Here is a 27,487-nt window from a genome sequence, read left to right on the forward strand (position 1 = left end):
CTTACCATATTCCCACATTTCCCCACTGGTTCATATATTCCTTTAAATTCTCCCATCTTTATCTGTTCCTACCTCATGGCTGCCTAGATGCTAAATCTGTAAGAAGCATTGGGGTACGAGCCTGCTGAAAACTTCTGCTCATGAAGAAGATAACAGCCAGTCATTGGACACACATATGGGAAATGTAAATCAGAAATCCATTGGAAAAGCCTGGTGAGTCCAAGCAACACACAATCTGCTGCAGGTGTTCAGCAGGCCAAGCAGCCTCTGTTGAGGGGAAAGGAATTATCAATGTTTGCAATCCCTCACAGATGCTGCTCGACCCACTGAGCTCCAGATTCCAGCATCCAGAGTGTCTGGAGTCTCCAGGTTGTTGGGAATAGGATTGGTCTCCCATGGCATTTCCCAGTGTTGCATCAGGATATTTCATTGTTCTGTTGTGGAATGAGGTCTATCCCTCTATCTGTGTGACTCAAAGACTTGACAACTATTTCTGGATACAACTAGCTGTGAAGGTTTATTTCTATGGTGGACATATTCAGAAAGTGGAATGTAAGGAAGACAGGGAACCTTTCCAATTCTGAACTTCTACTACCCCACACTCAGGTACTGGGATTGTTCCGTGAACTTCCTGGTAACTCCCTTGCAGAAAAGTTGACCGTGGCCAGATGGTGAGAATTTTCAGAAATAGTCTTTCCTGAAAAAAAAGATTCAATGTATAAGGTTGCCCTCGCCAGCAGCAACTTCATCAAAACGTTGTTCATCCATCGTTGACGTCGATGAAGACCTCAACACCATGGTGATGGTGTCGAGACTAGCACTTGATTTGGATTTAAGTGAGGGAGAGTTGCGCAGCGTCAGCCTCACTCTCTCTTCCCAATTCCCATCTGGATCGAGTGGCAAGACAAGAGTCGAGATGGCTGGAGATGGGACTAGGTGCAGTGGATGACCAGGACGTCTTCTGTGTCTTGTCCTGATCTACACGTTCCACGACACTTGCAGAGACCGCCTTCTTTACCTTTGGACCTTCCATTGGTCTCGTCCGCTCAATCCGCCGGAGTCTGTCTTCACATGCTGGGATAGACAACGCCCTCTCTCACCGAGGGTTTGAGACCTGTCAGCTACCCTCATCTGGTTTAGCCGGCCTGTCGAAGCCGTTGCCCGGGATGTGGCCGCTGTCACATGCAAACAGCTATGAGGAGCCACAAGTGAGAGCTGAGTGCCAGGTGGGGACCAAAGGTGGACTAACCACCTTGAAAAGGACGCAACATGTTCCTCCACCAGAGGTGCTACCCCTCCTTGACACCCCATACACCCCAAACGAGAGATACAAATACATAGATGCCCGAAGGTGGCAACACAGGTGAACAGGATGGTGAAGGTGGTGCACGGCCTGCCTGCCTTCTTTAGGTGGGGCACTGAGTACAAGAGATAGGAAAACATGTTACAGCTGTACAAAACTGGTTAGGTTCTTTTGGGGTATTGTATTTAAACAAGGATATTATCTGGACTGAAGGGCTTGAGTTACAAGGAGAGATTGGATTGTGCAGGGCTGTTTTCCCTAAGCTTTGGAGGCTTTTTGAGATTTATAAGATAATATTGGAGTATGGGTTGGATAGATAGTCATACTTTCTCCCCCAGGATAGGGGAATCTAAAACCAGAGGGGTTAAAGGTCATTGCGGAAAGATCAAAGGAGTTCTGAGGGGGCTTGTTTCACACAGAGGATGGTGGGTATATGGACTGACCTTACAGAGGAGATGGGAAGGTGGTTGCAATTAAAACATTTTAAAAATCCATATGGGCCAGTAAATGGATAGGAAGGGATTTGAGCAAGTGGGACTATCTTAAGCAACACACACAAATTGCCAGAGGATCTCAGCAGGTCAGGCCGCATCCATGAAAATGAACAAACAGTCCACGTTTCATACTGAGACCCTTCTTCAGGACAGGAAAGGAAGGGGGAAGATGCCAGAATAAAAAGGTGGGGGGGGGGGGAAGATAGCTTGAAGGTAATAGGTGAAGCCAAGTGAATGGGTAAGTTAAAGGGCTGGAGAAGGAAGAATCTAATAGGACAGGAGAGTGGAAGGGCACCAGGGGGAGGTGATAGGCTGGTGAGAAGAGGGAGGAGGACAGAGTAGGGAGTAGAAGAGGGGCGGAGGAAGCAGAAAACGATATAAACGCCATCAGGTTAGAGGCTACCCAGGCGGAATATAAGGTGTTGCTCTTCCACCCTGAGGGTGGCTTCTTCGTGTCACGAGAGGAGGCCATGGACCAACATGTTGGAACGGGTATGGGAATTGGAATTAAATGGGAACTTCCATCGGGATGCCCCGCTTTTGGCGGATGAAGCAGAGGTGCTCAACGAGGTGGTCCCCCAATTTACAATGTAGCCTCATCAATGTAGAGGAGGCCGCATCGGGAGCACTGGACGCAATGGACAACCCCAGCAGATTCACAGGTGAAATGTTGCTTCACCTGGAAGTATTGTTTGGGGCCCTGAATGGAGGTGAGGGAGGTGAATGGGCAGGTGCAGCACTTTGCCTGTTTAGGGATAAGTGCGGAGGGACGAATGAACAAGGGAATCGGGGAGGGACCGATCTCTGTGGAAAATGGAGTGGGGGGGGAGTAAAGATGTGTTTAGTGGTGAGATCCCTTTGGAGATGGCAGAAGTTGCAGAGACTGATGTGTTTGATGCAGAGGCTCATGGGGTGAGGACATGAGGACCTCTATCACTGTTAGGGGGTGGGAAGATGGGGTGACTGCAGATGCTTGGGAAATGGGGGAGATGCTGCTGAGGACAGCATCAATGATGGAGGAAGGAAAACCCTGTTCTTTGAAGAAGGAGGACATCTCTGATGTTCTGGAAAGGAAAGCCTCATCCTAGGAACAGATGTGGCCAGGACAAAGGAACTGAGAAAAAGATATAGTATTTTTACCGGAGCAGGGTGGGAAGATTTATAATCAATAAAGCCGCGGGGAATCACGAGATTTATAAAGATGTCAGTCGACAGTTTGTCCTCAGAGATGGAGACAGAGAGAATGACGTTCCGTGGCAATGGATGGGAGTTCTCCAGCACTGATGAGTTTACTGATGGTGTCGGAGACAGTTTTCCGATGGTCCGGAGTAAGGTAAGAGGAGACGTCTGAGAATAACCACCTGGCCTCAGCAAGGAAGAGGTCAGTCTGCCACACTGTAACAGCATAACAGTACCCGCTTTGTCTGTGGGTTTGATGGTAAGGTTGGGATTGGTGTGGAGAGAGTGGAGGGCAGTTCAATCCAAGGTTTAAGGTTCGAGGAAGAGTGAGGTGTATTGAAGTTGAGCTGGTTGATGTTTCGTCGGCAATTAGAGATGAAAACATTCAGGGCAGGCAGAGACCCAGCGCTGGCTGTCCAAGACGATGAGGAAGGTTGGAGATGGGAGAAAGGGATCATTGATGCACAGCAGGGAATTCTTGCCAATGAAGTGGGCTTGGAGACGGAGGTGATGGAAGAAAAACTCAGCGTCAAGGCTGGCGCTGAACTCATTGAGGTGCGGGCTAAGGTGGACAAAGGTAAAGCCCTTGCTAAGGACAAAATGTTCCTCCTCAGAGAAGGAATGATGCAGACATGGCAGAGATCAGAGTGGGGTGGCGATTTGGAGGCATGAGAGTGAGGAGGGTTGGGCTGTTTAGGGAAGGCAGTGTGGGAGGAAGATAGAGGCTCCGAGGTCCCAAGAGGTGAGAGGGGAGCCTGAGAGACCCAGGGTTGGAGAGTGGTGGTGGGAGAAGGGGAGCCTGGGAGCCCACGGCAACAAGGAAGATCTCGGCCTGGAGGTGCTGGTGGTTGAGGCCCAGGCTAGAGCCAGAGCTAGAGGCGCAAAATTTGCATTCTGAAGGTGCCCAGGGTCGTAGGAACTGGAGTTGGCACTGGTGGAATCTGACCTCTGGATCCTCTCGGGGTCATTGGAGCTAGGATTATCTTAGATAGGTGTACTGGTTGACATGGCAAATCTGGTCTGAATGGTCTGTTCCCCTGCTGTGCAAATCTATGAACCCATGAAACTTGAGACAGATATGATGTCATCAGTAAATGGATGGAGACGGCAAAATGCTCTGAAACAAAACAAGCACAGAATTCTCAAGCAGGAAATTTTCCTATGTTTGGCTAAAAACATTCTACACATTCTTCACCAAGTTGTGTGAAAATAGTTTCTCAACTTTAAGATATTTAAGGAACAAGGGCAAAGTTGAACTGAGGTCAAAACATAATCTCAGTCCGACCATTGCAATGATAGGGTTAAATCTCCAAGAAACTCACTGCACACACTATGTCTTTTTTTATAAATTTTATTCTTAAAATTGTTTATTTTTCTAATAGAAGTTATTTATTTTTTAGTTATGGTGATAATTCTATTTTTAAAAAATTTCTACTCTTGTTCCTATCAACCCATATTGTCCACAGTTTTATTCTCACATACTAAATCAAATTTTAAATTAAACTATCTCCAAATGAAGCATCTGAAACACTTGATAGTTGTCTGCAAAATACCTAATTGGCATTGGTATCCAGAAAGACCAACGTACATTACAGAGCATCAGGAAAAGAATTGGAAACACATTATAATTATCTTGAGAAGATATTGGAGAAAAACACGGGAGGGCAAAAAAGAATGGAAGTTCCCAGTGTGAGGAAAGGGAGATCAGTATCAAGATACAGTTGAAGTCATAAGTTTACATACACCTTAGCCAAGTACATTTAAACTCAGTTTTTCACAATTCCTGACATTTAATCCTAGAAAATATTCCCTGTCTTAGGTCAGTTAGGATTACTACTTTATTTTAAGAATGTGAAATGTCGGAATAATAGTAGAAAGAATGATTTATTTCAGCTTTTATTTATTTCATCACATTCCCAGTGCGTTAGAAGTTTGCATACACTTTGAGTATTTGGTAGCATTGCCTTTAAATTGTTTAACTTGGGTCAAACGTGTTGGATTGCCTTCCACAAGCTTCTCACAGTAAATTGCTGGAATTTTGTTCCATTCCTCCAGACAGAACTGGTGTAACTGAGTCAGGTTTGTAGGCCTCCTTGCTCGCACATGCTTTTTCAGTTCTGCCCACAAATTTTCTATCGGATTGAGGTCAGGGCTGTGTGATGGCCACTCCAATCCCTTGACTTTGCTGTCCTTAAGCAATATTGCCACAACTTTGGAGGTATGCTTGGGGTCATTGTCCATTTAGAAGACCCATTTGCGACCGAGCTTTAACTTCCTGGCTGATGTCTTGAGATTTTGCTTCAATATATCCACATAATTTTCCTTCCTCATGATGCCATCTATTTTGTGAAGTGCACCAGTCCCTCCTGCAGCAAAGCACCCCCACAACATGATGCTGCCACCCCCATGCTTCACGGTTGGGATGGTGTTCTTCGGCTTGCAAGCCTCACCCTCTTTCCTCCAAACATCACGATGGTCATTACGGCCAAACGGTTCAATTTTTGATTCATCAGACCAGAGGGCATTTCTCCAAAAAGTAAGATCTTTGTCCCCATGTGCACTTGCAAACTGTAGTCTGGCTTTTTTATGGCGGTTTTGGAGCAGTGGCTTCTTCCTTGCTGAGCAGCCTTTCCGGTTATGTCGATATAGGACTTGTATTATTATGGATATAGATACTTGTCTACCTGTTTCCTCTAGCATCTTCACAAGGTCCTTTGCTGTTGTTCTGGAATTGACTTGCACTTTTCGCGCCAAAGTATATTCATTTCTAGGAGACAGAATGCATCTCCTTCCTGAGCAGTATGCGTGGTCCCATGGTGTTTATACTTGCGTACTATTGTTTGTACAGATGAACATGGTACCTGCAGGCATTTGGAAATTGCTCCCAAGGATGAACCAAACTTGACATCATTTTCTGATCTCAATCTGATAGAAGATTTGAGGGCAGAACTGAAAAAGCGTGTGCGAGCAAGGAGGCCTACAAACCTGACTCAATTTCACCAGTTCTGTCTGGAGGAATGGAACAAAATTCCAGCAACTTACTGTGAGAAGCTTGTGGAGGGCTACCCAAAATGTTTGACCCAAGTTAAACAATTTAAGGGCAATGTTACCAAATACTAACAAAGTGTATGTAAACTTCTGACCCACTGGGAAGGTGATGAAAGGAATAAAAGCTGAAATAAATCATTCTCTCTACTATTATTCTGACATTTCACATTCTTAAAATAAAGTAGTGATCCTAACTGACCTAAAACAGGGAATGTTTTCTAGGATTAAATGTCAGGAATTGTGAAAAACTGAGTTTAAATGTATTTGGCTAAGGTGTATGTAAACTTCTGACTTCAACTGTATGTACCACCAGTGGAGCCAACACACTGTCATACCACCATCAAGAACGTTTACTGTGCCATACCACATCCACACTTTGGAAAGTCCAATCACCTGACTGTACTTCTACTGATCCAGAGACTAAATACCGCAGCACCAGTGGTGAGGATCAAGAAGGGATGGTCAAGGGAGATGGAGGATCACTTACAGGACTGCTCTGAGTCAGTGGACAGGACTATATTCATGGATTCATCTTTGCGCCTGAATGAATATGCCACAGTTGTCACCAGCTTCATCAAGACCTGTGCGGATGTGGGTGCTCAAACCGAAAGGATGAACCGGGAGGTTTGTAGTCTGCTGAGGGCTAGGTCTGTGGTAATCGACACTGGTATCCAAACTATACAAGAAATAAAGGTACAACCTATGGAAGGCTAGTTTAAGGACAAAGCACAATTCTGATTGAAGTTAGAGATAGAATTGGATGTACACCAGCTCTGTCAGGGTTTGTAGGTCATTACTTCCTACAAAGCAAAACCTAACATCATGAATGGGAGTGATGTTTCACTCCCAAATGAACTTAATGCCTTTTATTCATGCTTTGAACATGAGAATAATACTACACCTATGCTAATCTAGGCAGCATCTGGTGACCCTGAGATCTGTCTCAATGTCAGAACATCTTCCAAGAGGGTGAACCATTGCAAGGCGTCAGACCCGAACGGTGTACCTGGTAGGGAACCAAAAACCTGTGCCAAACAACCGGCGGGGATGTACAAGGACATCTTCAATCTCTCACTGCTGCATTCGGAGGTTCCCACATGCTTCAAAAGGGTGACAATCATACCAGCGGCCAAGAAGAGCAGGGTAAGATGCCTCAACAACTATCATCCAGTGGCACTCACATCTGCTGTGATGAAGTGCTTTGAGAGGTTGACCTTGGATACCTGGACAATACTAACACCTACGTCAGGCTGCTGTTTATTGACTACAGCTCAGCGTTCAACACAATCACGCCCTCAGTTCGAATCAACAAGCTCCAAAACTGGGGCCTCTGTACCTCCCTCGGCAACCCAATCCTTGACTTCCTCACTGAGAGACTGCAGTCTGTGCAGATCAGAAATAATATCTCCTCCTTGCTGACAATCAACACTGATGTGTGCTTAGCCCATTCACTGCTCTACTCTCTCTACACTCACAATTGTGTGGCTAGGCACAGCTCATACACCATCTATAAATTTGCCGACGACTCAACAATTGTTGGTAGAATTTCAGATGGTGACAAGGAGGCATACAGGAGCGAGATATATCACTGCGTGCATTCCAACAACTTTGCACTCAAGGCCAGTAAGATCAAGAAATGGATTGTGGACTTCAGGAAGGGGAAGTCAAGAGACCAGTAGTGGAAAGGGTGAGCAGATTCAAGTCCCTGGGTGCTGATACGTATCTCTAAAGATCTATCTTTGGCCCAAAATATTGATGCAATTACAAAGAAGGCATGACAGCAACTATATTTCATTAGGAGTCTGAGAAGACATGGTATGTCACCAAAGATACTCACAAATTTCTACAGATGTACCTTGGAGAGCATTCTAACTGGTTACATCACTGTCTGGTATGGAGGGCAGGGGGGCATTGCACAGGATCAGAAAAAGCTGTAAAAGTTTTAAACTCAGCCAGCTCCATTATTACTCAGCACCAGCCTTCCCAGCATCCAGGACACCTTCAAAAGGTGATGCCTCAGGAAGTCAGCGTCCATCATTAAGGACCACCCAGGACATGCCCTCTTCTCATTGCTACCATCTAGGAGGGGGTCCAGGAGCCTGAAAACACACACTCAATGTTTCAGGAACAGCTTCTTCTCCTCTGCTTTCAGATTTCTGAATCGACAATGAACTCATGTACACTACCTCACTATTTTTTTTGCTCTCATTTTGCATGACCTATTTAATTTAACTTTTGTAGATGTTTCTTATTGAAGTGTATAGATTTTTATTATTATGTATTGCAAAGCACTGTTTCTGCAAAACAACAAATTTCAAGGCGTAGGCCAGTAATATTAAACCGGATTCTTGGTTCTGATTCTGAGATGGAATTTAATCCTGTCAAAAGTGAAGTGTTACATCTTGGTAGGTCAAATGTAAAGCAATAGTACACCGTAAAGGGCAAGACAGTGTTGATAAGCAGAGGGATCTTGGAGTCCAAGTTCATTACTCCTTGAAAATGGTGGCTAAGAACGCATATGGCATGCTTGCCTTTATAGTCAAGGCACTGAGTTCAAAAATAATATTGCAGCTTTATAAAACTCTAGTTAGCCTGCATCTGGAGTATTGCATAAAGTTCTGGTCACCCCATTATAGAAAGGATGTCAAAGCTTTGGAAAGGGCGCTAATCCAGGATGTTGCCTGGATTAGGGGGCATATGCTATAATGAGGGGTTGGACAAATTTGGGTTGTTTTCTCTTTTTTCAATGTGTAGGCATAAGGGACGAGTTTAGTTGGCCAGTTGATTATTAACTTTTTTGGTTCAGTACAACATTGTGGGCTGAATGGACGGTTCCTGTGCTGCTACTGCTCTACGTTTTATTAATGTATTGCACGTGGGAAGCCTTATGAGTTTTCCTCTCTGCTATGAATGATCCTATTTTTTGTTTTAAGCAAATACTGTAACTCCAAAAAAATTTTCCTGCAACTGTTGTACTTGGCAAGCACTCTCAGTCTTTCATCTGTGACATATCACTGGTTAACCCAATGAAGTTCAGCACTCCCTCCCTCTTGGCAAAAACCTCAAGTGGTTTGGTCCCGCATTGATAAAAGAAGGAAATTAATGACTTAAAAGAAATTTCCAGGCACAGGGTCAGATCTTTCTGAATGTTTACTCCCAGATGTTAGACTTCAAAGATAATTTTTGCATCCTCTATTACCGTATAATGTTTGTCAGCGGATGTCACTGTAAAAATACCCAGGGTTAAACGTTTCCATTCTCTTTTCACCTCCCGCATGCTTTTCTTTCCTCTAAGTTTCTCAGCATTCCTCCTTTCCTGCGGGCATTCACTTCTATTAGGACATGAGAATACTCTGTTAACTTGGCTCAGTATTCTTTATTCAATCATTAGCAACATTAGCTGTTATTTACTTGTGTAAGAAGGAATTTATTTGCCTTGGAAGGTAGAGCCATCTGGGTTTACTAGATTTGTTTCTGGGTTAGTAGGATTGCTAGATGAGGTGACCAAGATTGGCCCACATCCACTGAAGAGATAACAAGAGGTAATATCATTGAGATAAGATAAAGAAGGATTGGAAGGAAAGAAGTTGGAGAGTCTGGAAGGAAATGGGCAGGAGGAGGGGTTAACTACTTGGGACTAAGAAGAAGCTCCTTTGCTCAGGTAATGGAATCTTCAGAGAGTGTAAAGCAGAGAGAGACTGAGGGATTTGTGGAAAAGGGGCTCAGTTAAGGCCAGGTCAGATGAACTCTTCCTTGGAGAGATGCTTGAACAAGAACTTGTCTCACTTCCAGTAAAGGTGGGACTATTGAAGAGTGGGAAGTTTGATGGATGGTTGTCTCAAACTCAGGTAGGAAGTCGCTTATTGTGTCAGTAAAGTAATTTACCAAGGTGATGGCTCTCTAGTTGCAGGAGTAGCTGTTTTGGTAAACTGGAAATCCACTTAGTGACCCACTGTCTAATCCTGTGATTGATGGTGGTACATAAGGCTCTGTCATTGAACAACATACCTGCTCTCCACAAAACAAAATGAAAAAAATGTTCTTTACCTAGCTCCTCTTTTAACAAACCTCCTGTATTACTCATCTTGTTCTCAGTCTCAAATTAAACTCATTACATTTTAAAAAAACAAAGCATTGGGGGAGAGGAGGAAATTTATTTTAAGCTTTAGGGGGTAGGATGGAGGAAGTAGGGTCTTGTGTATGGAAAGGATGCCTGTGACCATGGTTATCCAGGTGATACAAATGCTTTCGGTACCCTCTAAGGCAGGAGTTCTCAATCTTTTTCATGCCGTGAATCCCTACCATTAACTGAGGGCTCCCTAGACCCCAGGTTGGGAAACCCTGCTGATCATAGTGAAAACACAAGATGAATGTGAACAGTAGAGACAAGCCCCTCATAGACGCGAGTGTGTTGTAGACAGTAATAATGGTATTTTAATTTGAAACTGTTAATGGTGTTTCATGCAGTCTTGAGTGCTGTATATAGGTTTTTGTTATGATATTGTAGTCACTGAATAAACTTTATATATAAAGAAAGAACTGTAGAGAGGTAGTTGTGCAGCTAATACAGTTGCAGCAACCCAGGTTTGATTCTGACCTCCAATGTTATGCAGATGGACCTTGCACAGTCTCCCTGTTACTGTGTAGATTTCCCTGGAGACCACTGTTTTCCTGCTATAAGTTGCTCCTCATGCTGGTGGATTGCTAGAATCTGAGGAGGACACAGAGGGAATAATGTTAGCGTACATGGGTGATAGTGTTGGCTCAGAGGGTTGAAGTCTCTGTTTCAATGCTGAATAACTCTGATTCTGAAAGAACTGCAAGATGTCCAGCACAGCAGTTGCAGAAATCTTAATGAACTGTAAGTGCTGGAAATACATAACAGGTGAGGCAGCACCAAATGAAGAAGGAAACCCAGAGAATGTTACAATGGATGCCCTTACATCATAAACACCCAATTTTGACACAAAGGCTGGTCATCTGAATGTTGAATGCAGATCATACTGCATGGTCATACTGAAGATGAAATCCTTGCCTTGAATGAAAATTGTGCTTTGTTGGATCAGTGTAGAAGGTAAGGGTTGGGAATGGGATGGAGACTTGTTGGGGATGGGAGGGAGAGTTGTTGGTGATGGGAGGGAGGGGATTTGGGGATGGGATGGAATGGGATGGAGAGTTGGGGATTGGAAGGAGAGCTGGTGAGGCAAATGGAAACACTTTCCCATCTATCTTTTCAGCACTCCAAAGGCACGGTTTTCTCTGCCCCATCTTTTAGCTCCATTAACAGCAACCCTCTCCCCTTCTCACTGCAGGAGGTGCAGTACCTGCCCTTTCACTTGCCTCTTCCTCCATCCGCCCACTGACCCAGGTGAAGCAACAATATGCTTACCCTTTTTCTAATTTTGTATATTGCATTCTGTGCTCCTGACATGTTCTTTTCTGCATGGGAGGAATGAAAAGCAGTTTGTAGAACACCTGCATTCAGTTCATGAGTGTCCTTGAACTTATGGTCATTGGTCCCTTTAATTGTCCATCCCACTTGGACCATTCTATCTTTGACCTTCTACACCAAGCCCAGTATAAGCTCATCTTGGTGGAGTGTAGCCCTTGGACAATGTTGGTGCAAGGTCATAACACTCCACAGCATTAAAGTGTCCAGAGATGCTGCCTACTTTTTCAACTATCCTCATCAGCCTTCTTTATTTAATCCTAATTGTAGATCAGCTTAGGAGGAGACAATAGCACCGAACAGCGACTCTTTTGTTTGCATCTTCAGAAACAGCTCTACTTCCGTCTTTAATATCTCTATTTTTCCCTTTCAGTGTTCTTTTGAAGACCCTGACCTGGAATTTTGGGACTTGCTCTCGGGGTTTCACGATTGGCGTTATTCGATATGCCAAGGATGTGGTCTAAGAAATTAGCTCACCCTTGGAGTTCTGAGATCTCGTAGTTCTGGAGACGGGCAGACTGAAAGTCGGTATCTCTGCAGGAATCTGGTGTGTTGTGGGAGATGGAAGATCGCAAGCATTGAGTTGGCTGCTGGTTGTGTGCCCAGAGACCTGAGCTCTTTGGGCACAGAGCTTGGATAAAGTGACGCAATGGACTTTTAACATCATAAACCAGTGAGTTGTTCGTTATGTCTCCCCTTTTGCTGTGAAACGGAGACATCTCTTTCTCCCTTATTAGCACAGCCTTCGCAGCCCAATTAAACTTTAATGGCTTTGGGACACAAGAGGAAACTGGAGCACCTGGAAGAGACACACGCAGTCACAGGGAGAACGTACAAACTCCTCAGACAGCAGCCCAATTGAACTTGGGTCAGTGGCACAGTAATAGTGCTCTGCTACCATACCATCCCGGTCTTGACTTGATATGTTGGCAATATCTCCTCGCCGATGCTGCTGGGCATGTTGAGTTGTTCCTGCAGACCGTTGATCCAGGTTCCGGCATCTGCAGTCCTTTCATGACACGTAATCCCTCTCCGGCCAAAGAATAAAGTACAAGAGTGACATCTGTTGCTGAGCTGGGGAAATGCACAAGCTCAACATTTATTTAGTTTCATACTTAATATTTAAATGAGTTGCCCTATTAATTCAAACTACTGCGTCAGAATTTTCGAGATCAAATATTTTTTCAGGTGAGTGATTTTACACCCATTTGAAAAGGCTTAACGGGATGCAAAGATTCTCCACTTCTAAAACATGTACTGCATGCGTAGCCACACCTTGCAGTTATAAAATATCATGAGATATGGCTTTAAAATTTTTTTTTGCACTCAGCTTGAACATTGAGCAATGTTTCCTTATTATTCCTCCTGTTCTTACCCCACTTCTATCCATTAGTTATTGGAAATTATGTACAGGGAGGAGGTCAAACACCTGGAGAGCTGGTGCAGGGAAAACAACTTGATGCTTAATGTCACCAAAACCAAGGAGATGATCGTCGATTTCAGATGGTCTCAGCCTGAGCACACACCCCTCAGCATCAGCAGCTCCACAGTGGAGAGAGTGGAAAACATCAAGTTCCTTGGGGTGCAGATCTCGGACAATCTCACCTGGTCCAGGAACACCACTGGGATTGTGAAACGGGCCCAGCAGAGATTGCACTTTCTGAGGAAGCTTAAACAAGCAACACTCCCCACTAACATCTTAACTACATTCTACAGAGGCGTGGTTGGGAGTGTGCTGACCTTTTGCATCACAACCTGGTACTCCAGCTGCAGTGCTGTCGACAAAAAAGCCTTGCAGAGGGTGGTTAGAGGAGCAGAGAAGGTATTTGGGGTCTCCCTACCTTCTGTCCAAGACCTCTTTCAGAGTCGATGCCTCCAGAAGACACAGTACATCATTAAAGACCCCTCACACCCTCTCCATGAACTGTTTGTTCTTCTGCCATCACGCAAACGTTACAGGAGCATCAAAACTAAAACTACAAGGCTACTAAACAGCTTCCTCCCACAAGCAGTCAGACTGCTAAATAGCTGCTCTACCTGACTCTGCTTTGAACACTTTGAGCACTGGACACTTATAACTTGATTTTAACTGACATGTGGCTGTTGTGTTTTATTATTTATTATGTTTATTATTTAGTGTTGCGTTTGCTATGTTATGATTGCACTGCCCCTGAGAAACGCTGTCTCATTCTGTCCTGCAGAGCTGATGTATGGTTAGAATGACAATAAAGTTTTTTGAATCTTTTGAATCTTGGAACCAAAATCAGTATCATTCCCAAAATTATCTTTTGGTTTGCCTTTGTCCCTTCCAATCCTTCATCTTCTGCCCTTGAAAACACTGCTGTTTACCTTCTAATACTTTTGGCACAATAGCCAGTCTTCATTTATGTCTAGGCACAGATGGCAGAGTCTCTGAGCTCAACTACAATTTTTCCAACATTATAAAGGTTTTCACAGTACTGTAATATATAGTTAGATACAATTTTGAGTGGGACAACAGGACTTTCTTCACAGAAAGAGGACCTGCACAAGAGTGGAAACTTGCATTTAGGTAATGGCTTTCATGATCTTTTCTCCAAGAGGACCACAACCTTGCAATAGAGTTTGGAAGTCTGCGTGCCTCAATGACCCAGAGAGCTATGTTGGTTGGAGTCAGGGCTTTCTACTTTGACTCTTTGTAGGGTCACCCATGCCAAACAAGTCAAAGGGTAGAAGCCCGACTACGAGTGGTCCACTAGTTCTCCAGGTTTGGGGGTTCAGCTCAGGACTAGCAACCCCGACTAGTACAACAAAACTGTTATGAAAACAGCATAACTGTGCGTGATAATATTCTGGAGCCTTCACCTGGGATTTGCATCATTGACAGCAGTGAAAACGAAGCTATTGACACGATGAAGGATGCCATGAATATCACCAGAGATGAAGGACCCTCATTGCTGAGGTGCAACAGGCAGCAGATTTCATGATCTCTAGCTGTGTCTACATATCCTACCAAACATTGAAGTGACAGAAATCCATTGCATGAAGTCTCACAGTAACAAATAAGCAATTGACCAATTCATTTCCTGTGTGGAATATTGGTTTAGCAGAGGATCTTAGCCAGGGCACTGAAAGAACATGCTGTTTGTCTTTGAAAAGTTGATTACATTGGACAACAACTTTTTTCAAAAGTGTTACTTTTTCAGAAATGTATTTGTTTATGATAAACTACCTTGAAGCAGAACATAAATATAATTTCACACTACTTGTATCACATAGGAATTTAGAGAAACAAGAAATTGACTTTTATTGCATGTGTTTAATTGCATAACTGTGCTGATGTGTTGCAATAGCTCAACTAAGCTAAAACGTTTTGTTGATGATTTTCATTTGTACTCAGTGTCTGAGGCTTCTCGCTTAAGTGTCCAACAATAATCAGCCAGTATTGATGGATTCCAGTTGCCCTGATACTGTTTCTCCATGATGGCAATGTCCTGATGAAACCTTTCACCACGCTTGTCCCTGACAACACCAAGAATTGCAGGGAAGAAGTCTAAATGGAAATGCAGAAAATGAATCTTTAGCAACATGTTGCACATCATGGTTTTGTAAGCTTGAAGCATGTTGTCAACCATCTGCATGTAGTTTGGTGCTCTGTAGTTGCCAAGGAATTTTTCAACAACATCCTTGAATGCCTTCATGCAACTTTTACCGGTTCCACTAGAAGTACTTCAAATTGCCTATCATTGATGTCCTGTTTGATTTGAGGAACAACAAAAATGCCTTCCTTAATCTTGGCATCCGTTATTGTGGAAACCATCTGTCTCAAATATTAAAATCCTTCATGGAAATTTACAGCCTTTCTAAAACTTGTCCTGCCATGCAGCATCCACCCTGCCTAAGCATGCCCAGGCTTGCCCGGAAAAGACAGAAAACTTTTCAGCTTACATTGTGGGCAATATTTTAATTGACTTGAATTATGATTTGAAATAACAAAAATATGGTGTGCCACAGGGAAATTCCACGGTGATTTTCATGATCGGCAGCCCAGAGTTTATAAGATACACCCAAAAGTAGTCAGGAAGCAAAATCTTTGTTGTCCGGTGTCATTGGTGTTCAACAAATCACAAAGACGGGCCATCTGTTTATTATCTCTTATGCAAAAGAGATAAAGAAAACAACACGTTAGAACAATTATAATTCTGGCAGCAGGAAGGGAAACCTGCATTTGATTGATGAATGGTCAAATAGCATATCTATACTGATGGAACTGTCCCCAAATCGTTAGCATTACCTAGTCCTTGAATCAAGACACATTTATCCAAGTTTTATTGGTAAAACCCCAGCCTATGCAGTGTTTCTCAGTAATTCCTGTTCCCTAACTGAACTGACAGACAAGATGCCTGCTCACAGCACTGCGCTAATATCTAGTGTACAGTCTGTTGACAAGAGAATGACAGAGTTATTCATTGGGGCCAAACTACATCTAATTGATTTCAAAAGTTTTCTGATGTATCTTCAGACTTTTACTAATTTTTTCCATTTAGATATTATCATCTTGAAGTCAGTCTAATGTTTGTTCAATATACCAAGTCACTTATTTCCTTGTTGGCAACAGAATTCTCCCATCTCATAGCAAATCCTTGTATAATTCTATTGAAGAGTTCTTTAGGATTTCACTACATCCCTAGAATTCACTGCTGAAATAATAGAGCAACTGATGTTATTTCAGTTCACAGAGAATCAAAATTATTCTGTTAACGTTTGGAAGTATACAGAGAAACAAAAGGGGTTATTGACATTGGAATTTTAGCTGGTAGCAGCACCTTTTCAGTAATACACCTTTGGCTGAGCACAGGTCCTGTGGATTTTGAAGCAACTGATGCAGGAACTGCAGACTATTCCCATATGGAACAAGAGACTCTGTACAGAAAGCGCGGTTTGCGAAACAGTATGCCTATTTTGCTAGCCTACTGTGTATCGTTGACTCGAACTTGCAGTTCTCAGTCCCATTCAAATGGTCCTTCTCCATATTGAGTATCATGGACCAAGGATCTCCAGGAGTCAGTAAGGATGTTAACCCTTCCCCCAGAAGATCAGTGAATATTTTCTTGCCTGCCTACAATTACTTCTTGTTGAAAGGTTGAGAAATCTAGGGCTATTCTCTTTGATGCAAGGGAAGATGAGAGGTGACTTTACAGAGATATGCAAGATCATAAGGCCATTGATCTGTTTCCCTTCCTGCTGACATAGAGGTCTACAGACAGCATCTTTTTCTCAGTGCAGAATGGTTAATATGAGATGGAATAATTTTGAGGTGAATAGAGGTAAGTATAAGGGAGAAGATGTCCAAGTTACTTTTATAAAGAAATATATAAACACACAGGGAGCGATGGGTTTGTGGAAAGTGCTGTCAGGAGTGGTGGTAGAGGCACATATATTAGACACATTTGAGATTCTTAGGTAGGCACATGGATAGAAAAAAGCGGAGGGCTATGCAGGAGGGAAGCATTAGAATAAGCCAGAAGTAGGTTAAAAGGTCAGCACAACCCCTTGGCCAAAAGGGCCTGTACTCTGCTGTACTTTTCAATGTTCAAATTTACAATATGTATGCATCTTGGGATTATTCTGTCAGGCTTGTGAATAAGGTAGCCAACCCAATGGTGGAACTATATGTAATAAGGACCTCAGTGGTCTGTGATGTGAGCCTGGAAGAGAACATTGATGTTGGCTTGCTTACCCCATCATGGATTTGGAAAGTTTTAAAGATATAATGTCAATGGTATATTTCCAGTAATTCGAGGTGGCTGCTTTAGGTAGTCCCAAATCTATCCACGGGACCACAGAAAGATCAATACTGCCCATGCACCAGTGAAGGCAAAAACCACATGACTTGACTTTCATAATGAGCAATGACTATTAACGTTTCTTTGGTTGATTTAGTAGCACTCTCATCTTTGCTAATGAGCTTGCGGACTAAAGCTGTGTAAAGGCAAGCTCCATTTCAGAACCGTAAGTGACACTGGAAGAGTAGTCAAGAGTGAACAGGAACAGGGATGGAAAACTGGTGAATGAATCTAGCAGTTGAGTAAAAATGCAGGGCTGATTTACTATTCTTGTTCACCATTCAGAGTCCATCTTCACCCACCCTAACTGGATACTGTGTAGTAAGGGGCAAATTTTACTATTCTGATTTGTACAGAAAAACACCTCAAATAACTCAACAGTAACCCACAGATTTTTTTTTTAAACTTAATAATAGTAAGTGATAAGTGGAGGCTGTTGTGTATTTAATATTTTAGTTGTATTTGAGTAATCTTGTAAATGTTAAGTACTGTTGTGTTTTACATCTAACCAATTATTTAAATGACCATTAATTGCATATATCATCACACTACCATTATACGTGCATGCCTCACTAAAAGTAAAGAACGAACTTCACCCGTATTTCAGACTTGCCACGTCTTTCTTTGAAATTATGTTTTGTAACTTCCAAAACACTAAACTTAGATAATAATCATGAATCACTGCATTCCTGCACTGCTCCAACAGTTATGGTCAACAGTTATGAACAGCCATTCACCATCGCTTTCTGAAGGGCAATAAAAGTAAAACAGTAAATGCTGGCTTTCCCAGTAATACCCCTCCTACTGTACTGAGAGAATAGCTCTCATTTTGTCTCTTTCTCTTCATTGGCAAACATATTGCATGGATTATCAATGCCCTTATATAACTGATTGTTCTCTCAGTTTTTCCAAATTTGACCATGTTGTCCACTTTGACAATCCAGTGGAGCACTGAAGTTGTGCAACATTATCAGAAGTGACAGGTATCAGATGAGACTTTAAATTTAAGTTTATGCTATTAAATCTTGCAGTCCATACACATAAGATTCAATGTCACTAAAGATTATACAACACAGCAGATTCAGATTAACCAGCCATTCATCTCGGCTGTTTATACATTGCCTTTCAATGCAAAGATGCTGCAAACAAAAAGTCATGCCCTTAATTGTGGTGAGACCAGAACTGATACATGGTTTTGGTCTTTATGTCTATGTCTTAGAGGTGGTAGAAAATAGATTCACTAGGTGAGATGTCTTATGGGCAGAGATCACATAAGATTAAAGTTGGCCCGAAATCCCTTGAAATTGGAATGAATGGTGAACTTAAAGACAATGTCCTGAAAGGAATGATTGATAAAAGACTTTTTCTAAATATGCGGAGCTCATAATTGCCAAAGGGAGAATCACAAGGAAATGAATTGATTATTTAGGACTCAGAAAAGGAGATATGACCCAGATACAATTTTGTATTTCAAGGAGCTACAGCTGATATGCTATTTGAATTGCTACATACACAAGGAGTCAAGGGGAGATGAACAAGCTGAACACACATGGAGATGTAGTCTACTTCTGTTTCTTCTCATGAAATAATTAATACAACACTGTATTAACCTTGGGACAGGTTGAAAGGAGGAAGTTAGCAATCTACATGTGCATTGAGTCAAAGAAATTATGAAATTATTGTAAAACTGCACAGTCATTGTTACAGTGGATTTAAGCTGGAACACATATCGTGATCTACAGATAACAAGAGTTCACAGAAAAGGTAACTTTAATACATGACTGGCCTAGATTACAGTGATCCATCCATTATAATTATACAAGTATTTATACAAACTTTAAAAGCCAAATTAATGGTGCATCCTATATTTACTCATCTACCACTGATTTGTATTTTAAACTTTGAGTCAGGTGGAAAAAAATCAATTTAATTTTGGAGTGGCCAATAATTAATTTTCTTAGTTGCACAAACAAGAAGAAAAATGTTGTAACAGACTTTCTGTAACAAAAAAAAATTAAGTGTTTATAGATGAATGAAACTATTAAATGGTTCGGCGCTGTGTCAAAGTCATTGTTTAATTATAGGTGAGGGAATGTTTTTCTGTCGCAGTAAACTCATTTTCACTCACATTAATATAATTGCATGGCACCACTGATGTTAAATAGAGGAATTTTAAAAATCTATCAAACTCTATACTATTTATAACATTGCCAGTTTTTACTGGTTCATTTTAAATTTTCTGTTCATTGGAGGAACTTGAAGCCAATGTAAATCAGCACTATTTCCCAATTGCCCTCAAAATTGAAACTCACCTCTACCGCTCCTTCCATTTCTCTGAGGTTTCCATCATGTGCTCTTTGAATTCCAGGACTGGTCAGTGTTGATTATACATGATGCAATAGTGCCACCCATTTCCTAAGCACAGTACTTAAGACGATGGGAAAACTGGATTATGCTTTACCCAATTAGGAAAGGGTATATCTTAGTCCCATCCCCAATGTACCACTGACAATGTTTATGTACAAAGAGGAAGAAAACAAAGGCAGATGGTACCTGCAGACCAGGGAAGAATATAACCATATTTACAATTGGAAAGGAGACAAGTCGTCCAAAGTCTCAAAATTACTATTTTTCCAATTAGAGCCATGCTGATCTCTGTCTCAACACCACTCCACACACTTAGTCAAGAGTACCCACTTATCTAACAGCTGTTCTGATCTAAACAACCTATTTTCTCAGCACATGGCTTGCATTACACTGTATATAGAGGTGCTTTCTAGTTTCAAAGACTTCTATGTAAGATTTAATCTCTCCTGTTCATAATTTGTCATATCCCAAAGAACAAAGCATTTTTCCTACTTTTTATTCAAACCAGCTTCTAATTAGAAGAACTGCACCTTGTACTCCATTTAGGTACCTACAATCTACCATTGTTGTTTTCCTTCCACTCAGTCCTAATAGTGTTTCAACCTGAAACATCAGCCATCCTTTGCCTCCACAATGTCACTTGACTTGCTGATAGCCGTTAATATTTTCTTTGCTCTAGATTCCAGAATCTGCAGTCTTGTACGTTTATTCCTCCTCTCTACCTCTCACCCAATTACCATCCCATAAGATTCCCTCCAATTTTGTTTTCAATAATGTGTGGACCAAACTCTGTCTTCTGCAGCCCCATATAATAATATTGTTGTTCTCTTGTCCACTCGGTCCGTGACTAACTAGAAGAAGCTCAACAAAATTACTTGAGCACGCCTTGAATACTGATTAATTTGAGTTTGTCATTTCTTATCACTGTCATTTTCCCCAAACAATTGAATAACACTTTAAAAATTTCCAGTTCAATTTACTTGGTTCTTAAAGTTATGAGATCTTTTGAAACTTTTAGCTAAATTTGTAATTTTCTCATCCATTTTAGTAGTATCCAATGAAAACAAAACAGGCAAGAACTTGTCTAGCTTGAGTCCTGTTTTTCCACTGCTATTTTTATACTTGTATTAAGTTTACCAAGAATCTGTAATCTTTTGTGTTTTTTTTTGCTTTTGTCAAGTTTCCATCTTTGCAAGTGGTCAAACATAAAAGCATCTACCATTTTCTTACTGTTCATTGCCTACATGTTTTCAATAGACCTTTAACAATTTCTCCTCCTTTCTTTTTATATCTCTTTATTGAGATTTTTAAATTTTTCTATCATTTGGATTTCAATCTTTTGCTACATTTATAGGAGGATACTTCCCACGGACTTTCTTAGATCTACCCATTTAAAATTCAGTTCAATTTAAAACATAACGTGGCACCATCCTTTCTCATCCTCTAGGTATCAACTCTGATGGCATGATAGTTACTATTTGCCAAATGTGCCATGTTTGATCTAAATGTAGTCTATTGCCACTTTAATGAGCAATTCTCTTATGTAGATTTAATATACTTTCCAGAGAACATCCTAAATGTTCATTATTTTGCACTATTTGCTGCTCCATGTGACCCAACTACCTAATCAACAGATGCATGGGATCATCAATGGAAAAGCTGCATACTGCTCCTCATTGTCAATTAGTCTACAATGCTGGGATTCAGCTGAACAACACTGTGGGAATATTCTCACCAAACATATTGCAGTAGTTCAACAAAGCAACTCATCACCATCTACAAGGAATGGGCAATAAACATTGGCATGGTTGGTGATGCTCAAATTAAAGTCTTAAAAGCTTCAATGGACTCAGCATCAAATGTGTGTGTATCATTCCTCAATTAACTTCCAATGCTGTCCAATGGTAGAAAAGTGCTCAAACACATCAAGACAAGACAGCAATAGTCTGGTTACAGAAACGGTCTACACATTTATTCTCACAGCCCAAATTAAAATAAAACAGAAAAAAAAAATTGAAAATTAACAATGCAATGAAGGAATCACAAACATCAGACACTGCTGCCTGAAAACACAATTTAAATAATTTTAAATATATCCTATGTTATTTAATTACTACAAACACTTCATACAATTTTTTTTTGTTATTTCAACAAAGTCCCCACAAAAAGAAACATAAACAGGAATGGTTTTGAAAGTGGGAGAGCTAAAGTGGCGTGGACTTCGCAAAAGAAGTTGATTAAAAATTTTAATTTTAAAGAGGTAGATCAATTTTAAGTTGAGAACAGAAATGGGTGTGTGTGAAAAATAGTATCTCCCCCCCACTTCAAGTCAAAAATTCATCCATAAAATTACAGTAGAAAATGAAAGAGTCTTAAGAGAAAGAGGTGACTTTCTCAGCGATAAAAGAGAGAGAAGTGCAGGTGGTGGGAGAACAGAGCCAAACAAAATTCACCATTTAAAGCCCAGGGATAAGAAAAGAACTGCAGCAGTGTTTCTGGGCATGGGACCTGCTGAAGACCATTTTGGTAGCAGTCCTGTGCAACACATTCGGTCTGTTGTTCTAGGTGCACTTACCATTCAAAATGGCATCGGAACAATTTTGCAGTGGGAAAGAGAACAAGGGAGGAGTTGGGTGCACAGAGACAGCTTTTCACAAACATTCTCCCTTTCGACCTTAACAGTATAAGTAATAAATCTTTTAAGCTGGATACCATCCCCCCCTCCCCCCAAAAATATCAGAAATAACAGACAGAACCGAATTTTAGGCCAGTTCGGTGATAACTGTCCCTGTTATTCCAAAGCATACTTCTTAATGAAGACTTGTATTTCCACTTGTTGCTTAGGTGACCATGCACAGTCTGTAGCCCGACGGCTTGTAATAAAATAATTCCAATTCGCAAAAGTGCATGCCAAATATGGTCTCTTTTTCTGCTTTTCCAGTCTTGTCCATAGGCTGCACGTTGGCAAAAGACTGGTACTTAGACACAGCATTGAAACTTTTTTTTGTTTTAAATATAATGCATCCTGCCTGCAGAAATTTGCACCAGCTCACTGGAAGAACTGGCTGAAGCAAGCATGACAGATAATCAAATTTCTGTGTCTTTCAATCCAGCATGACCCAATTTCTTGGAACCAGTTAAACAGCAAACTAGGTTCAAATTCTTAGTCAAGGCAAGACGGAGTAATGAGGATGTTACCTCACCATCTTCAATGAGGAAACCTGAAAATTTAAAACAAAAATACATTTATGTTGAGTTTAATTTTCTGGCAATTGTTCCTTTTCATAGCAAGAATCAGAACAGCGATCCATGACAACTTTTCCAAAAAAGCTTTGTAGTTATAGATCATTCCATGGATTGGAACCACCATAAAAATAGATTCTCTGGAATGTTGCAGAAACCTGGCGACTGCATTGCCACCCTGCTGTATTATATTCTGAACAGCAGAGGCCCTCAGTGATCTAATGAAATACTAGAGTCTCTTAACTCTCTGTATCAGCAGGCCAGATCTTCTGATTAAATACTGATAACTTTGCTTGGAAATACCAGTACTAACCTACAAAAACATACAGATGTACAGGACACTAGGCAAGAGTGGCAGGGATTTTGTCTTTTTGACAGTTGACAAACATGGGGGGGGGGGGATTTAAACTTAAGGCACTTCTGGGGAAAGGACCATCACCAATCATCTGGGGGCCAACCTCCCACTGGAAGTCCCAAACCTCTGCTCAGGTTAAGCTGGCTCTGCCACTGGCCTCCTGTGGGACAATGCAGATCTGCAGATTTCCTTATCTCTGGGACTAGCGAATCTGGAAAGTGAACTGGAAAAATGCTCCACATAGTTGAAACAGTTGTTGGCAGAAACACCAGCAATTTAGTTTTTTTTTCACCGAGTCACTTTAAAGTCTAGTTGTCAAGTTCACCAACAATATGTCCTGGGCCAACATAATAGACTCTACAGCCAAGAAAGCACTCCACCACATCTACTGTCTCAAAAAGCAAGAATTATCAGCAGCTTAATGTGAAAAAGACCAAGGAGCTGGTGGTAGACCTGAGGACAGCTAAGGTACCGGTGACCCGTTTCCATCCAGGGGGTCAGTGTGGACATGGTGGAGGATTACAAATACCTGGGGATATGAATTGACAATAAACTGGACTGGTCAAAGAACACTGAGGCTGTCTACAAGAAGGGTGAGAGCCGTCTCTATTTCCTGAGGAGACTGAGGTCCTTTAACATCTGCCGGACAATGCTGAGGATGTTCTACGAGTCTGTGGTGGCCAGTGTTATCATGTTTGCCGTTGTGTGCTGGGGCAGCAGGCTAAGGGTAGCAGACACCAACAGAATCAACAAACTCACTCGTAAGGCCAGTGATGTTGTGGGGATGGAACTGGCCTCTCTCACAGTGGTGTCTGAAAAGAGGATGCTGTCTAAGTTGCATGCCATCTTGGTCAATGTCTCCCATCCACTACATAATGTACTGGGTGGGCACAGGAGTACATTCAGCCAGAGACTCATTCCACTGAGATGCAGCACAGAGCGTCATAGGAAGTCATTCCTGCCTGTGGCCATCAAACTTTACAACTCCTCCCTTGGAGGGTCAGACACCCTGACCCAATAGGCTGGTCCTGGACTTATTTCATAATTTACATATTACTATTTAACTATTTATGGTTTTATTACTATTTATTATTTATGGTGCAACTGTAACGAAAACCAATTTCCCCCAGGATCAATGAAGTATGACTATGACATTTGGCAAGTATCTGGTGACTTATACCTGTTTTGAAAGCTGCACTACAGGAAGTATCCTATCCAGATGTATTACAGATTGATATGGAAACTGCTCTGTCCAAGGCCACCAGAAATTGCAGAGAGTTGTAAAGGTAGCCGTGTCCATCAGACAAACCTATCTCCCGTCTGATGACTCTATCTGCATTTCTCACCACCTTAGGGAAGCAACTAACATAGTCAAAGACTCATTCCACGCAGGTTATTCTCCTACTCCCATTGGGCAGAAGATACGAACATCTGAGACTACAAACTGTATTTGGAGGATTCAAGTCCGGAACAGGCTTCTCATATGGTGAAAAATAAGCTAAACTATCTCCCAATGTATCTTGCCATGGTCCCTACAATTTGTGCATTAGTACTGTACTTTTTCTGTATCTCCAACACTATATTTGCATTGTTTTCCTTTTATTACCTCAATGTAAAGAATGATCTACCTGGATGGAACGCAAAACAAAAGATTTTTCCCCTGTATTTTGGTTCATGTGATAAAAATAAGCCAATACCAATTTTAAAAATTTATAGTCACTTTAAAAAATTTTCACTATAAAAAAATTACAGTATTTTTGATTTTTGGAAGAGCTCTCAAAGTAGTTTGAATCTCAGTCAGTCTCCTTGGCAGCTGATATGCTCAAGGTAGTTTTAATCTGTCCTTAAGATACCTATGGGTAAGGCCTGTCAGTTTGGATAGGAAAGGTGCAGTCCGTACTTGGGTTCACCAATCAACTGTGAGCCAACTTCCCAATATAAAAAAGTTGTTCCCAGAAACCTGTTTAACAAGGATAGCTGGCTTGAGAGCTCTGATGATCACAGCCAATATCTGACTAAGTTATCAATCTTCCCAGTTCCTTGAGCAATCTGCTTCGATTTTTGCTCACTCCTTGAACAACCACTGTTTTAAGATTAATGATGTAGTCAGTCACTTCAAAACCACAGGCATGTTGACAGACTAATGATAAATTGAGTAACATGTTACTACCAATTATGCCATTTGTAATGCATGCCAAGAAATTAGAATAGTAGTGATGATATGAACTTATTATCAGTAGGATTTCTGGGAAATGTTAATTTACAGTTGCAGTAAATAAACTAAAATCATACTACAGTTATCTGAAAAAAGGAATAATTAAATGCTATGGGAACAGAGTGTGATTAAATCTTAAAATCTGCTAACACATGACTGTGCAGCCAGATTCAAGGAGAACCTGATCATTACCTTTGCTGATGATACCACAGTGGTGGGGCTCATCAGCAAAAATGATGAAACAATGTACAGGGAGGAGGTCAAACACCTAGAGAGCTGGTGCAGTAATAACAACTTGATGCTTAATGTCACCAAAACCAAAGAGATGATCGTCGATTTCAGACGGTCTCAGCCTGAGCACACACCCCTCAGCATCAGCAGCTCCACAGTGGAGAGAGTGGAAAACATCAAGTTCCTTGGGGTGCAGATCTCGGACAATCTCACCTGGTCCAGGAACACCACTGAGATTGTGAAACAGGCCCAGCAGAGATTGCACTTTCTGAGGAAGCTTAAACAAGCATCACTCCCCACTAACATCTTAACTACATTCTACAGAGGCGTGGTTGAGAGTGTGCTGACCTTTGGCATCACAACCTGGTACTCCAGCTGCAGTGCTGTCAACAAAAAAGCCTTGCAGAGGGTGGTTTGGGGAGCAGAGAAGGTATTTGGGGTCTCCCTACCTTCTGTCCAAGACCTCTTTCAGAGTCAATGCCTCCAGAAGACACAGTACATCATTAAAGACCCATGAACTGTTTGTTCTTCTGCCATCATTACAGGAGCATCAAAACTAAAACCACAAGGCTACTAAACAGCTTCCTCCCACAGGCAGTCAGACTGCTAAATAGCTGCTCTACCTGACTCTGCTTTGAACACTTAACTTGCACTGGACACTTATAACTTGATTTTAACTGACATGTGGTTGTTGTGTTTTACTATTTATTGTTGTGTTTATTATTTGGTGTTGCATTTGTTATGTTATGATTGCACTGCTCCTAGGAAACGCTGTCTCATTCTGTCCTGCAGAGCTGATATACGGTTAGAATGACAATAAAGTTTTTTGAATCTTGAAAAATGCTAGAATTGGGATATAGTAGAGAGTAGATAAGACAAAGCACTCTAATAATTCATTACAAAGTGTGTCCATATCAATTAGAGAACAGAAACTATGCAGTTATTTCAATTTTTGGAATTTACACTGAAATTCTCCCAGATTCAGTATAACTTTAATTTTGACCATTAGAACTTGATCCATGTTGTACTTCTACTACTTAGTATCTAACCTAATCATACTAATGTCTTTCAAAATTCTTTCTTAAGTAGCTAATTCCCTTTTGGAATTAATAATGTCACACTCTTAATGAACATTCCCTAATATTTCCTTTGTATGATCATAAAAGTATTCCCACTGCTACTGCCCCATTGACATATTTGAATAAAAGTCGATGAAATCAATAAAATGCACAGGCACCACGTGCAACAGTATTACATTTCAGAGCTCAATACCAGCGCCATTCTGTAATTCCCTGTGGAATGCGTGGGTTTTCACCAGGTGCTCTGGTTTCCTCCCACGGTCCAAAGACGTACTGAGTAAGTTAACTATAAATTGTCCCACGATTAGGTTAGGGTTAATTGGCGTTGTGGGATTGCGTGGTTCCAAGGGCCGCAAGGGCGCACTCTGCGCTGTATCAATAAATAAATAAAAAGCTTATCAACTCCCATCGAATTATTAACTAAAACAAAAATAATTTTAACCTTTCTAATTCCTAATAGCACCCAAGTGAAGTTATTAGATGTCTAACACTTCCCAGTCACAAGCAATTTTTTTAAACTATAATTTCAATTTGAACAATCATTTTTAAACTGCCTCACTCTGTGTTGTAGACAGTGCAGAAGATTGCCAAAGGATGCAGTGTAATAAAAATCAATTGCAAGTACAGGTAGAGAAATGGCAGATGGTAATATAATCTAGCCAAACATGAAGTGTTGCACTTTGAGAAATCAAATGTAAA

General features: G+C 41.4%; 1 protein-coding gene across 2 annotated transcripts in view; it reads right to left on the reverse strand.

Annotated features, from left to right (window-relative positions):
* Positions 1-21,593: 21,593 nt before the first annotated feature.
* Positions 21,594-27,487, reverse strand: part of prdm2b (PR domain containing 2, with ZNF domain b) — a 204,715-nt gene continuing 198,821 nt past the window's right edge. Inside the window, exon 9 of one of the 2 annotated variants that reach the window (XM_072244843.1) lies at positions 21,594-22,886. In XM_072244843.1, coding sequence (XP_072100944.1) covers positions 22,860-22,886 — 27 coding nt within the window. In that variant the 3' untranslated portion in view covers positions 21,594-22,859. The remainder of the gene's footprint in view (positions 22,887-27,487) is intronic. The other variant, XM_072244844.1, reaches the window with a different exon arrangement.

Source organism: Mobula birostris, chromosome 27 (assembly GCF_030028105.1).
Source record: "Mobula birostris isolate sMobBir1 chromosome 27, sMobBir1.hap1, whole genome shotgun sequence".
NCBI classification, from domain to species: Eukaryota; Metazoa; Chordata; class Chondrichthyes; order Myliobatiformes; family Myliobatidae; genus Mobula; species Mobula birostris.